The 14908-nt window shown below is 46.1% G+C and overlaps 1 protein-coding gene across 2 annotated transcripts in view; it reads left to right on the top strand.

Moving 5' to 3' along the window:
- Positions 1-14908, top strand: part of LOC140128413 (sex hormone-binding globulin-like) — a 120047-nt gene that overhangs the window by 45285 nt on the left and 59854 nt on the right. For both annotated transcript variants that reach the window (XM_072150118.1, XM_072150117.1), the window contains exons 2-3: positions 1546-1661; positions 11033-11222. In XM_072150118.1, the coding sequence (XP_072006219.1) occupies positions 1546-1661; positions 11033-11222 (306 nt within the window). The remainder of the gene's footprint in view (positions 1-1545; positions 1662-11032; positions 11223-14908) is intronic.

Here is a 14908-nt window from a genome sequence, read left to right as displayed (position 1 = left end):
GGGTCCGGAATGACTTTGGCTGTTATAGATGGAGAAGTATTTGGATCTGGAATGACTTTGGCTGTTATAGATGGAGAAGTACTTGGATCTGGAATGACTTTGGCTGTTATAGATGGAGAAGTACTTGGATCTGGAATGACTTTGGCTGTTATAGATGGAGAAGTACTTGGATCTGGAATGACTTTGGCTGTTATAGATGGAGAAGTACTTGGGTCCGGAATGACTTTGGCTGTTATAGATGGAGAAGTACTTGGGTCCGGAATGACTTTGGCTGTTATAGATGGAGAAGTACTTGGGTCCGGAATGACTTTGGCTGTTATAGATGGAGAAGTACTTGGGTCCGGAATGACTTTGGCTGTTATAGATGGAGAAGTACTTGGATCTGGAATGACTTTAGCTGTTATAGATGGAGAAGTACTTGGGTCCAGAATGACTTTGGCTGTTATAGATGGAGAAGTACTTGGGTCCGGAATGACTTTGGCTGTTATAGATGGAGAAGTACTTGGATCTGGAATGACTTTGGCTGTTATAGATGGAGAAGTACTTGGGTCCGGAATGACTTTGGCTGTTATAGATGGAGAAGTACTTGGGTCCGGAATGCCTTTGGCTGTTATAGAGGGAGAAGTACTTGGGTCCGGAATGACTTTGGCTGTTATAGATGGAGAAGTACTTGGGTCCGGAATGCCTTTGGCTGTTATAGAGGGAGAAGTACTTGGGTCCGGAATGACTTTGGCTGTTATAGATGGAGAAGTACTTGGATCTGGAATGACTTTGGCTGTTATAGATGGAGAAGTACTTGGGTCCGGAATGACTTTGGCTGTTATAGATGGAGAAGTACTTAGGTCTGGAATGACTTTGGCTGTTATAGATGGAGAAGTACTTGGGTCCGGAATGACTTTGGCGGTTATAGATGGAGAAGTACTTGGGTCCGGAATGACTTTAGCTGTTATAGATGGAGAAGTACTTGGGTCCGGAATGACTTTGGCTGTTATAGATGGAGAAGTACTTGGATCTGGAATGACTTTGGCTGTTATAGATGGAGAAGTACTTGGGTCCGGAATGACTTTGGCGGTTATAGATGGAGAAGTACTTGGGTCCGGAAAGACTTTGGCTGTTATAGATGGAGAAGTACTTGGGTCCGGAATGACTTTGGCTGTTATAGATGGAGAAGTACTTGGATCTGGAATGACTTTGGCTGTTATAGATGGAGAAGTAATTGGGTCTGGAATGACTTTGGCTGTTATAGATGGAGAAGTACTTGGGTCCGGAATGACTTTGGCTGTTATAGATGGAGAAGTACTTGGATCTGGAATGACTTTAGCTGTTATAGATGGAGAAGTACTTGGGTCCAGAATGACTTTGGCTGTTATAGATGGAGAAGTACTTGGGTCCGGAATGACTTTGGCTGTTATAGATGGAGAAGTACTTGGATCTGGAATGACTTTGGCTGTTATAGATGGAGAAGTACTTGGGTCCGGAATGACTTTGGCTGTTATAGATGGAGAAGTACTTGGGTCCGGAATGACTTTGGCTGTTATGTCGTAGACTAGAAGCTGCCACGGAGGCTTCCTGGATCCACGGACATCCATGCACATAGGACAGAACTGGGGCCATGACCTTCCAGCAGGAACAGTCCACATCGATCTGCACAGGGTCACCCGGTAAGGACAAGCAGGGACGGTTCTAGACCAAGTGCGGCCCTGGGCAAAACTAAAAGTGGGGCCCCTAAATAAAACAGTTTTATGACCAGTCACAGTCAGCAAGACGGTCAGTAACCTTTAGTCTGGTAAAACAACCTGTAATATGGGAGAATTTTATAGGAGATTGATGGGCAGCATGGTGGTTCGCTGGTTAGCATTATAGCATTGCAACTCTGGTCAACATCTGCAAAGAGTTTGTATGTTTTCTCGGTGTCTGTGGGGGTTTCCTCCGGTTTCCTCCTACACTCCATACATACTGGTAGGTTGAACAGATTGTGAGCCCCAATGGGGACAGGGACTGATCTGGCAAGTTCTGTGCAGCGCGGCGGTATCTGTGTGCACTATATACAAAGAATTATTAATTATTATTATGATAGAAGGTAAATATGAAAGCGAGATTTCTAGATGCAGAATATACAGGAGCTGATTATATATACACTCACCGGCCACTTTATTAGGTACACCTGTCCAACTGCTCGTTAACACTTTCTTTCAGCCATTTCTAATCAGCCAATCACATGGCGGCAGTGCATTTAGGCATGTAGACATGGTCAAGACAATCTCCTGCAGTTCAAACCGGGCCTCAGTATGGGGAAGAAAGGTGATTTGTGGCCTGTGAACGTGGCATGGTTGTTGGTGCCAGAAGGTCTGGTCTGAGTATTTCAGAAACTGCTGATCTACTGGGATTTTCACGCACAACCATCTCTAGGGTTTACAGAGAATGGTCCGAAAAAGAAAAAACATCCAGTGAGCAGCAGTTCTGTGGGTGGAAATGCCTTGTTGATGCCAGAGGTCAGAGGAGAATGGGCAGACTGGTTCGAGCTGATAGAAAGGCAACAGTGACTCAAATCGCCACCCGTTACAACCAAGGTAGGCAGAAGAGCATCTCTGAACACACAGTACGTCCAACTTTGAGGCAGATGGGCTACAGCAGCAGAAGACCACACCGGGTGCCACTCCTTTCAGCTAAGAACAGGAAACTGAGGCTACAATTTGCACAAGCTCATCGAAATTGGACAGTAGAAGATTGGAAAAACGTTGCCTGGTCTGATGAGTCTCGATTTCTGCTGTGACATTCGGATGGTAGGGTCAGAATTTGGCGTCAACAACTATCTCTCTACGTATATACAGGAGGAGAGGGTATACACAGGAGATGGATATGAGAGATAAATACACTAGAAGAGAAATAGAAGATTGATAAATAGAGAAAAAGTAAGATATATAAATGGGTCGGATTATAGGAGATGGAGAACCAGACAGATAGATGTTAAGAATCTTCCCGCGCGAATTCAGCCGAGGGATATTAACCCTTTCATCGCCCGGTATTTCTGGATATTTTGTCGCGGTTTTGGTCAGAGCAATTTTGACGTTTACAAATAAAATCGAAATTACAGCAAAGAAAATTAAAGTGAACCGCAGCAAACCACAGATTTTCTGAAAGCATTAAAGAGTTTATAGACAGCGGCGCCTTCATGCAATTTAGATTCAAACTGAAACATTTTATAAAATATACTTAAAATTTGACTTTGATGGCAAAAAATGTTCTCCAAACAGAAAATATTTACCTTCACATCCCAAATGTATTAAAAGGTCATGTGTAGAGCTCACAAATGTTCACATCAATAAATCCACATGATATCAGTAACACTGTAATAACCGGATATCTGCTTTTCAGCTAGAAATTTTAAGACAGTCACAACCTGCAAAATATAGCAATAAAACAGAATAAACAGTAAAGGCGCCATAAATCTATAGAATAGAAAGCAGACAACCAGGCCATGCATTTGGCAATTAACATTTGACCACCCTCATGTAACTTTGTGACAAACACAAAAAGTGCATTGAAAATGTCTTGATAACATACAGTATGTGGAGGTTTACGCACAAATAGGGAACTAAAAATAAGTGAGCAGATTTATATATACCACAGCACACAACATCAAGAATTTACACTCCCAAAAATGCTAAAACAAAAACATATTTGGTTGCTATCCACAAATGTGTTTAAAAATACATAACGCACAAAATAAAATTTCAGGTTCGCTAGGGAAAATGCTGGGACTTCTGGTTCTTCTGGTGGTGTCAGCAGCGTTCTCCGAACCCCGCCGCGTATCCGCGCAAACTCCACCTCTCGTCCTGGGCAGCGGCTGCTAAGATCTCGCGCTGTCTAGGAGTTGTGTTCGGAACTGCTGGGACTTGTGCTACCTCTGCTTGGTGCCTGGTTGTTCTGCACCATGAGGGGTTAATTCCCAGAAGCTGTCCAGCTCCTATCAGGTTCTGTAGGTGGAGTTCTGGCTGCATAAATTGCAGCTTCACTAGTCACCTGTGCCAGTGTTTGAAATCCCTTCTCCACTCGCTCAGCATTAGGTTTGACTTGCTCTGTATCTGTATCGTTGTGACCTCGGCGAGTTTTTGACATTGACTCTTTGCTTACTGATTTTGCTATTGACGTTCCCTCTCGTTGTGAATCCGGCTAGTTTACTATTCTTTGGTGTTTTATGTTGTCAGTCTGTTTGTGTTTCCCTTCCCACACTTATCAGTGTATTCCGAGTCTTCAAGTAGTCGCCCCACGGTTTAGCGTGGGGGGGCTATAGGAAGGGACAGGGGTTGGGGCAAGCTCAGGGCACACTATCCCCTGTCTTTTGTTTTACCCAATCCTAACAGAAACACTGGCCCACACATAGGTCTGCAACCTGTATATGACCTGCTACATTCTCTCCTTCCATGGAGCCTTTGTCAGCTGTGGTTGCTCAGGTCCAGACCTTAACTCAGTATGTTCAGAGTCGGTCTGCCCGTCTTCAAATGCAGGTTTCGGGGCAGACAACACCGCAGGCTCCACCACCACCTGCACCTGAACCTAAGGTTCCTCTCCCTGACTTGTTTTTTGGTGACCGTAAGAAATTTTTTTCATTTCGGGAGGGCTGTAAACTTTATTTTTCTTTACACCCTCGTTCATCGGGCACAGAGACTCAAAGGGTGGGCGTGGTCATTTCCCTGTTGCATGGGGATCCGCAAAATTGGGCCTTTTCTCTCCCACCTGACTCTCCATCCCTTTCTTCTCTTGACGCTTTTTTTTCTGCTTTAGGCCAGATTTATGACGAACCTGACCGCCGAGCACTGGCAGTTTCCCACCTTAGATCTCTGTGTCAGGGAAAACGGACAGCAGAAGATTATTGTGCCCAGTTCAGACAGTATGTGACTGACTCGCAATGGAATGACTGCGCCCTAAAAGACCAATTTATGTCCGGACTGTCAGACCGAGTACAGGACTTAGTCTTAGCTTATGCCGAGCCACAGACATTAGATGATGCTATGACTCTGGTCATCCGAGTTGATCGTCGCCTAAGATCCAGGCGATCACCTCGGGTGTCCTCTGACTGTCAGCCAGCGGCCAGTCTGTCTCCAGGTAGTCCAGAATGGGAATCCATGGAGCTGGATAGCATCTCTCCTGCACAGCGGAAGCAACATCGACTGAGACGTCATCTTTGTTTCTACTGTGGAAGTCTTGATCATCAGATCAACACCTGTTCCAAGAGGCAGCAGCAGGAAAAATTCCGCTCCTAAGCAGTAGTCGGGGGGACTGCTTAGGAGCTCAGGTACTCCCAATTGTGTCTAGAATGTATTTACCTTGTACGGTTAAGTTTCAGTCTGTTTCCTGCACTGGTCGCGCCTTTTTGGATTCAGGTGCTGCATCTAATTTAATTGATTATAATTTTGTCTCTCAGTTTTGCATGTCATTGATTCCTTTGTCCACTCCTATCCAGATGTCGGGTGCGGATTTGACCCCTCTACAGGCAGGGTTGATTAAATTCCGAACCCCGCAGATAAAGCTTATGGTAGGAGCTAGGCATGAAGAATGGTGTTCTTTCCTAGTTATGGAAAACTTGTCTGAAAACGTCATTCTTGGTCTACCCTGGCTCCGGATCCATAATCCGGTAATTAATTGGGAAACTCTGGAGCTGGTTCACTGGGGTCCTCACTGTAAGGATCACCTGACCAGAGTTTCATTATGTACAGTGGTGGCGGAAGATCAGAGTCTTCCAGGTTTTCTCTCTGATTACTCAGATGTCCCAAGTCCTTCCTCCTCACAGGGAGTATGATTGTAAAATTGACCTTCTTCCTGATGCTAGATTACCTAAGGGTCGTATATATAACCTGTCAGTACCAGAACGGGAGGCACTGAAGAGTTATATTGATGAGAGTTTGGCAATCGGACATATCCGTCCCTCTGAGTCGCCCACTGGGGCCGGGTTCTTATTTGTTGAGAAGAAAGATGGTGGTTTACGGCCGTGTATTGATTATCGAGAATTAAATAAGATAACGGTAAAAAACTCAGGTCCTCTCCCCTTGATCCCGGATCTCATAAATCAGGTTTCTGGGGCCCTAGTTTTCTCTAAATTAGATCTCAGAGGGGCTTATAACCTGATTCGGATCCGAGAAGGGGATGAGTGGAAAACTGCATTTAATACACCTTTGGGACACTTTGAATACCTGGTTCTGCCCTTTGGTTTGAGTAATGCCCCAGCGGTGTTCCAAGGGTTTATGAACTCCATCTTTCATGATTACATCGGTGTGTTTATGGTGGTGCATCTAGACGATATCTTGATTTTCTCTCCTGATATGGTTTCTCACCAGCAACATCTCCGCCAAGTACTTACCAGGTTGCGCAAAAACCACCTCTTCGCTAAGCTGGAGAAGTGTGTTTTTTGCGTCCAGAAGGTTTCCTTCTTAGGTTATGTTGTGACTCCCTCTGATGTACAGATGGATCGGAGTAAGGTTCAGGCGCTCACGGACTGGGTTCGGCCTACCAATCTTAAGGCCCTACAAGGTTTTTTATGTTTCGCTAACTAGTATCGGAACTTTATAAAGAACTTTTCCGTGATCGCCAAACCCCTCACGGATCTAACCCGTAAGGGTGCTGATCCAAACAATTGGTCCCCTACCGCTTGCTCTGCGTTTGGAACTTTAAAAGCGGCATTCTCGTCAGCCCCAGTTTTGGTTCATCCTGACCTCTCTCTACCGTTTGTTGTGGAGGTTGATGCCTCCGAGGTTGGAGTAGGTGCAGTGTTGTCTCAGGGGTCCCCCACTCTCACCAGACTTAGGCCCTGTGCATATTTCTCTAGAAAGTTTTCTTCTTGTGAGAGGAATTATGATATTGGTAATCGAGAGCTCCTTGCCATTAAGTGGGCATTTGAAGTCTGGCGGCACTTTTTGGAGGGAGCTCTTCATCCTATAACTGTACTCACGGATCATAAGAACTTAGTATATTTGGATACTGCTAAGCGCTTGAACTCACGTCAGGCTAGGTGGGCCTTGTTTTTCTCTCGCTTTAATTTTGTGGTCACCTACCGACCTGGGTCAAAAAATGTGAAGGCTGATGCCTTGTCCCGTAGCTTCGGGACTCCTGAGCTTCCAGAGGCTACGGACAGTAATATTTTGTCTCCAGGGGTTGTGCTGGCAGGTGTCTCCTCCCACCTCTCCTCTCAAATTTTAGCAGGACAAAGATCTGCACCTAAAGACCTTCCGGAAGGCAAATTATTTGTTCCTCTTTCTTGTCATTTAAGAGTGTTGGAGGAGACGCATTGCTCGGTATTGGCAGGTCATCCGGGAATGCGGAGTACCTTGGATCTCTTAAAGAGAAGTTACTGGTGGCCTCACATGACTAAAGATGTGCACGCATTTGTCCAAGCCTGTCAGGTCTGTGCGCGAGGAAAGACTCCCAGGAGACGTCCTGAGGGGCCTCTTCTTCCGCTTCCAGTTCCCACCAGGCCATGGTCTAAAGTGTCTATGGATTTTGTCACTGATCTGCCAGCATCTCAAGGCTGTACAGTGATTTGGGTGGTAGTGGACCGTTTCTCTAAAATGGGACACTTTGTTCCATTAAAAAAGTTACCTTCAGCTGAAGAATTAGCTGAATTGTTTATACAGAATATTGTACGCCTCCATGGTATACCAGATGATATTGTGTCAGATAGGGGCGTACAATTTGTTTCCAAATTTTGGCGAGCATTTTGTTCTAGACTGGAAGTTAATTTGTCGTTCTCGTCGGCGTTTCACCCTGAGTCTAATGGTCAGTCCGAGAGAATGAATCAGGAGATGATTCAATATCTGCGACTCTTTGTCTCGGACAGTCAGGACCAGTGGGTGAAATTCCTTCCGTTGGCAGAATTTGCTATTAATAATCACTGTAGTTCCTCCACTCAGGTTTCTCCGTTTTTCTGCAATTATGGTTTTCATCCTCGTTTCTCTTTTTCATCTGTGCCTGTCTCTAATATTCTTCGGGCAGAAGCTATTACATCCAAGTTGCGCTCGCTCTGGTCACAAGTTCAGGAGAATATTCAGAGGGCACAAAATTCTATGGTCCAACAAACTGAAAGAAGGCGCACTAACTCTGATACGTTTGTGGTGGGGGATAAAGTGTGGTTATCCACAAACCTTAAATTGAAGGTCCCCTCTTTGAAGTTTGCGCCCAGGTTTGTGGGTCCATTTGTTGTTACTCATATTGTTAACCCGGTTTCCTTCAAGATTACACTTCCAGCAGGGTGGCGGGTCCATAACACCTTCCATAAGAGTCTTCTGAAGCGCTATGTTGAGCCCGTTTTGCCTCTTCCTGACCCTCCTTCTCCATCTATTGTAGAGGGGAATCTGGAATTTGAGGTGGAAAAGGTGGTGAATTCCAGATGGGTAGGTAACTCTCTCCAGTACCTGGTCCATTGGAAAGGTTTTGGTCCTGAGGATAGGTCTTGGGTTCCGGCTAGAGATGTTCATGCTCCGCGGTTACTCAGGTTATTCCATCAGGCCTACCCTCAGAAGCCATCTTTAAGATCTAGGGGTCCGAAGGCCCCCCGTCAAGGGGGGGGGGGTACTGTCAGGTTCGCTAGGGAAAATGCTGGGACTTCTGGTTCTTCTGGTGGTGCCAGCAGCGTTCTCCGAACCCCGGCGCGTATCCGCGCAAACTCCACCTCTCGTCCTGGGCAGCGGCTGCTAAGATCTCGCGCTGTCTAGGAGTTGTGTTCGGAACTGCTGGGACTTGTGCTACCTCTGCTTGGTGCCTGGTTGTTCTGCACCATGAGGGGTTAATTCCCAGAAGCTGTCCAGCTCCTATCAGGTTCTGTAGGTGGAGTTCTGGCTGCATAAATTGCAGCTTCACTAGTCACCTGTGCCAGTGTTTGAAATCCCTTCTCCACTCGCTCTCAGCATTAGGTTTGACTTGCTCTGTATCTGTATCGTTGTGACCTCGGCTCGTTTTTGACATTGACTCTTTGCCTATTGATTTTGCTATTGACGTTCCCTCTCGTTGTGACTCCGGCTAGTTTACTATTCTTTTGTGTTTTATGTTTGTCAGTCTGTTTGTGTTTCCCTTCCCACACTTATCCAGTGTATTCCGAGTCTTCAAGTAGTCGCCCCACAGTTTAGCGTGGGGGGGCAATAGGAAGGGACAGGGGTTGGGGCAAGCTCAGGGCACACTATCCCCTGTCTTTTGTGTTACCCAATCCTAACATAAAAAGCTCCTATTTTTTCCAGAAATCTCCATGTAAACAAGAATAACTTTAAAATTCATACACACGACCACCTTCATGCAACTTTGCAGCAAACGGCAATAAAATGCAAAAATTGCATGAAAATTCAAAACTTCCTCTAAAATCTGTACAAATCCAGACACTTATATAAAGAAAATCTACTTTCCTAAAATAGTAAGATGTGAGGAGATCATACAGAGCCCATACGTATATTCACCAAAACATGCAGCAAAGGGAACGTTACATCCACAGGGTCCACTATTTTTGCAGGAAATTGCACTGAGCGTCACACAGATTTATCACTGTATGTTCCTTACTCAATGGTGACCCAAATAATAATTATGGGGCAGATTTACTTACCCGGTCCATTCGCGATCCAGCGGCACGTTCTCTGCGGAGAATCGGGTTCTGCTTGGATTCACTAAGGTAGTTCCTCCGACGTCCACCAGGTGTCGCTGCTGTGCTGAAGGACGTCGGAGTTCACTATCCTATCCTGGGTGCAGGTAAGCGCATGTCAAGCGACACTTTTTTTTTTTTAAATCTGCATTTTTTCCGAATCCGTCGGGTTTTCGTATGGCCACGCCCCCCGATTTCCGTCGCGTGCATGCCAGCGCCGATGCGCCACAATCCGATCACGTGAGCCAAAATACCGGGGCAATTCAGGGAAAATCGGCGCAAATTGGAAAAATTCGGATAACGCGTAAAAACGCGATTCGGTCCCTTAGTAAATGACCAGAAGCTAATGAGATAATAAGTCAGTCACTTTTAGATGTGTATATTCTGGAACATGTGTGTGTTTTTGGTGTTACATATAACTTTATGGACATGTTCTGGGTCGCGGTGTTAATATGTAGGTGAAGAGGATCGAATGTTCATCGTATCACGAAATAAAAGGCAATAAGAGAGAAAGTGTGTTCTTAGATAGTTCTGGATAGGAGACGGTTAAAAACCTGAATATTAGTTGATATTATTTTTTTATCACAATGTAGTAACATATAAAAGTGAATATTTCCATCATCTGTGAGGTGCAGCAAATTCTCCCTGCAGCCTGATGGCTAAGAATCTGGAGTGGGGTGCTTACATTTCAGGGGGCTGTATCTCTGGCTCTGTGACACATAGAACCTCACTTCTTGTTTCCTATTAAAGAAGAGTCTCCTCTTTTATATGAATCTAAATTTGTTTCTAAGTGTCAGGAAAACGGAGATATTGGGGGTCATTTACTAAGGGCCCGATTTGCGTTTTCCCGACGTGTTACCCGAATATTTCCGATTATTCCTGAATTGCCCCCGGATTTTGGCGCACGCGATCGGATTGTGGCACATCGGCGCCGGCATGCACGCAACGGAAATCGGGGGCGTGGCCGTTACGAAAACCCAATGGATTTGGAAAAACCGCCACATTTAAAAAAAGTGTCGCGGGACACGCGCTTACCTTCACTCAGCCCGGCTTGGTGAAGTCCGGTGCATTCAGCGCAATAGAAACATCTGGTGGACGTCGGAGGAACTGCCTTAGTAAATCGCCGGAAGACCCGAATCCACCGCAGAGAACGCGCCGCTGGATCGCGAATGGACCGGGTAAGTAGATCTGCCCCATTAACTGTTAAAATGCCACCTGGAGTGATTTTTAGATGTAAAAATCGCACATGAAATCCTCACTTTAAACCTGAATATCTCCGGATCCCTGGCACCTAGAAACACGATTCTAAATTCATTTGAAACAAGAGATTCTCCTCTGAAATGCCCACTTTGCCTACCCATAGCGCCCACCCTGATGGATATCAAGAGATGACACTTTCTTTCCTTCTTCTTGCAGACCATTCTCTGCCTTTGAGGTTCGCACCTATGACCCCGAGGGTGTGCTGATTTTTGGGGACACAGCAGGTGGTAGAGAGTGGTTTCTCTTAGGACTTCGAAATGGTCGCCCTGAAATCCAGATTCACAACCAGTTTGCAAAAGTGACTATAAATGGAGGTCGAAGAATCAATGATGGGGCCTGGCACAAGGTAAGGAGCACAGGGAAACCACGACCCAGGCAAAGTAGATTGTACAAAGTGTCCTATCTGCAGGCAGCATGTTATAGAGCAACAAAAATTGAGTGGTGCTGCACCTTCTCTCTTATGAGCTGTCCTTAACGGTCCTAGATGGATCCAGCAAACATCCACTATTCAATAATCCAGTAGAATAAAAACTCTTTTGTGACTGGAGCTCAAAAACGAAAACGATCAGGGATAAGTCACCATTCAGACCAGAAACCGTCTAGTCCCAGTCTCCTCTACTCACTGTATATAAGATGCCCCGGAAGAAGCACAGAGGCGAAACCCTGGATCGGGCAAGGATTGGCGTCCTCGTGGAGTTATTTGTGATATGCGCATTTTTTATCTACATATTTGAGTAGAACTGGAAATAAAAGTTTTAAAAGTTTGAAACTGTCTACACTATGTCTGGATATGTCTCTTATATACAGTGAGTGGAGGAGACTGGGACTAGACGGTTTCTGGTCTGAATGGTGACTTATCCCTGAAAGTGATCCCTTGTGTTTGGTGCACAAATAAGTAGGAAACGTGCATGGATCGTCGTTTTCGTTTTTGAGCTCCAGTCACAAAAGAGGTTTTATTCTACTGGATTATATGTTATAGAGCAGGAGGGGCCAAGCAGATTGTACATAGTGTCCTATCTGCAGGCAGCATGTTATAGAGCAGGAGGGGCCAAGCAGATTGTACATAGTGTCCTATCTGCAGGCAGCATGTTATAGAGCAGGAGGGGCCAAGCAAATTGTATATAGTGTCCTATCTACAGGCAGTATGTTATAGAGTAGGAGGAGCTGAGCAGATTGTACATAGTGTCCTATCTGCAGGCAGCATGTTATAGAGCAGGAGGGGCCAAGCAGATTGTATATAGTGTCCTATCTACAGGCAGTATGTTATAGAGTAGGAGGAGCTGAGCACATTATACATAGTGTCCTATCTGCAGGCAACATGCTGTAGAGCAGGAAGAGCTTCCTACTTTAGCCATAACTGATACAATTCCCTGATATATTTATCCACAAAGTGCAAGGAGTGACCAGAGACTCCTCTATCTGTGCTGCATGGATTCCAAGACAACAGTGTCAAACATTAAAGGATTAGGTATGCAACATCCCCCACCAGGGCCTAACGCCCTTGAACCAACTGTATAGTAGGGAAAGGTGTGGTGTCATGTCCTGTAATCCACTCCTTGCACCAAGGCCTGAATATTTGTTCAAAAACTCCTCTTCCTTAGCGACAAATAGTAATACAATTAAGTACGTGCAATACATACAGTACACTTTTACCTGTCGTCTGACGGTCTTACCCTGAGTGTATGACATCTAGGTGCTACTGGATGAACACCCCCTGTCCCCTAAGGACCCGCAGTTTACAGAAGCCACACAAGTACCGAGCTCGGGTTCTAGGCGTAAGCCTGCGATCAGGATTTAAATACAAAGACGGTCCAACACAGTCTCGCTACAATCCTGCAAAGCCTATAAAATGGTTATGTGCAAACTTACTGACAAAATGGCATTGACAGTTGTGCAAACATGTTAACACACATTGGCTTTAAACAGCCCAATGGGTAAATGGCTTAACATTACAAACGTTACATGAAACTTTACTGGTATCACAGTAGTAATAGCAAGAATGTCTCTTTTCCTGTAGAGAAAAAAACATAGAAATTGCAAACAGAATGTCCATTTCTGCAAAGGAAGACATTGGGGGTCATTTACTAAGGGCCCGATTCGCGTTTTCCCGACGTGTTACCCGAATATTTCCGATTTGCGCCGCTTGTACATGAATTGCCCCGGGTTTTTGGCGCACGCGATCGGATTGTGGCGCATCGGGGCCGGCATGCGCGCGACAGAAATCGGGGGGGCGTGGCCGAACGAAAACCCGACGTATTCGGAAAAACCGCCGCATTTAAAAACCGAAAATGTGTCGCTTGGGGAGCGCTCACCTTCACCTTCTATGGGATGGTGCATTCCGGGGCGTTAAGATTATTTTCGGCGCTGCAGCGCCACCTGGTGGACGGCGGAGGAACTACCATCTTAAATCCCAGCCGGACCCGAATCCTGTGCAGAGAACGCGCCGCTGGATCGCGAATGGGCCGGGTAAGTAAATGTGCCCCACTAAGTGCAAAAATGAAGTCATTAGAAACTTTTCCTCTATGGCCGTTGGCTAAAAGTCTCTCAGAAGGCTCTAAGACAAAGTCCATCTTCTGGGCACAGGCCTTGATGTGGGGAAAAGTGCAAATGAACAAAGGATCTCCTCTAGATGTGGAGGGACAGAATTCTTCATGGAGATGGGGCTCTGCGTCAGCAGAGGTTGATTCTAACATAGCATATAACAATAGTGAGCAGTTCAAGGAGAGTCTCTTGACTCTATGATAAATAGGGGAAAGAGTCCCAGGAAATTCTCTGGCTCTATAAGGTATATGGGCGCTCAGCCCAACTGGGAATAGCAGGAAAATGGTACATATTTACAATATATACATAGTACCTGGAAAGGGCTACAGCCCGTAGGGATTACTCTGTATCAGAGTTGCAGTCAGTAGCAGTGAGTACCTCAGGATCAGCAAAGCAGATGGCCTTTGGCTTTCGACCTTTGTGTTGGGACAGCTGGTACTCCTGCAGATACGCAGGAGGTTTCCCCTTTATCTCTCGCTGAGATCTCCCGAGTTCCTGTTGAGAGAAAATTACCATTTCTTCGTCGTCATCTCCGGAATCAGGCACTGCAGTAAGGATCACAGGCTCCTCAGAGACGAGGGGGGAAAAAGGTTCGGGGACAGGGTCCTCCTCCACAGGCAGCAGCACTGGAGACTGTGGCGGGGATGGAGACCTCTCTGGAGTAACTCTCGCTGGAGTAAGGATGGGATGGTGGGATGGTTGTTTTTAAGCCACACTCGTTCTCCGGGGGTAAGGGGCTCAGCACAGGCATTGCGGTCAAAGTCTCTCTTTTGTTTGTCTCGGGCTTCTTCCACCCGAAGATCCACAATATCTCTGGCATCCCCCAGACGCCTCTGATGCTCCTGAACCCAATCAGTCTGAGGGAGTAAAGATTGGGAATCGGGTTTTCCATGTCCAAGGCCATATCAGCAGGGAGATGGCCATGTCTCCCAAACATCAAGTAGTAGGGAGTGTATCCTGTGGAGCAATGGGTGGTATTATTGTACAGATAAACTAGCTCCGGTAGTAACTTCGGCCAATCAACCCTTTTCGAAGGGGTCAGGGTTCTCAGCATGTTGATGAGAGTCTGGTTCATTTTCTCACAGAGCCCATTGCCCTGAGGATGGTAAGTTGAGGTCCTCAGCTTCTTGCAGCCGTAGAGAGTACACAGTTCCTGGAACACTTGCGACTCAAATGCAGTTCCCTGGTCTATAAGGATTTTATCCGGACAGCCATAAGGGAGAATGAAGCTCTTCCACAGGGCCGCTGCGGTGATCCTGGCGGACAAGTCTCTGACTGGTACTGTGACCACAAACTTGGTGTAGTGGTCGATTATTGTCAGGGCATAAGTGTGACCGGATCTGCTGGGCTCCAACTTCACGTGATCCAGAGCCAGGATCTCCAGAGGCCATTGGCTCACAATGGGATGTAGAGGGGCCCTTTGATTGTGTCGCTCTCCTCGAGCAATGGCGCAGCCTGGGCATTCCCGGCACCAGGTCTCGGTGTCTGCCT

Source organism: Engystomops pustulosus, chromosome 4 (genome assembly GCF_040894005.1).
Source record: "Engystomops pustulosus chromosome 4, aEngPut4.maternal, whole genome shotgun sequence".
Taxonomy (NCBI): domain Eukaryota; kingdom Metazoa; phylum Chordata; class Amphibia; order Anura; family Leptodactylidae; genus Engystomops; species Engystomops pustulosus.
Note: the sequence above shows the minus strand (reverse complement) of the source record. Positions and strands in the feature narration are given on the sequence as shown.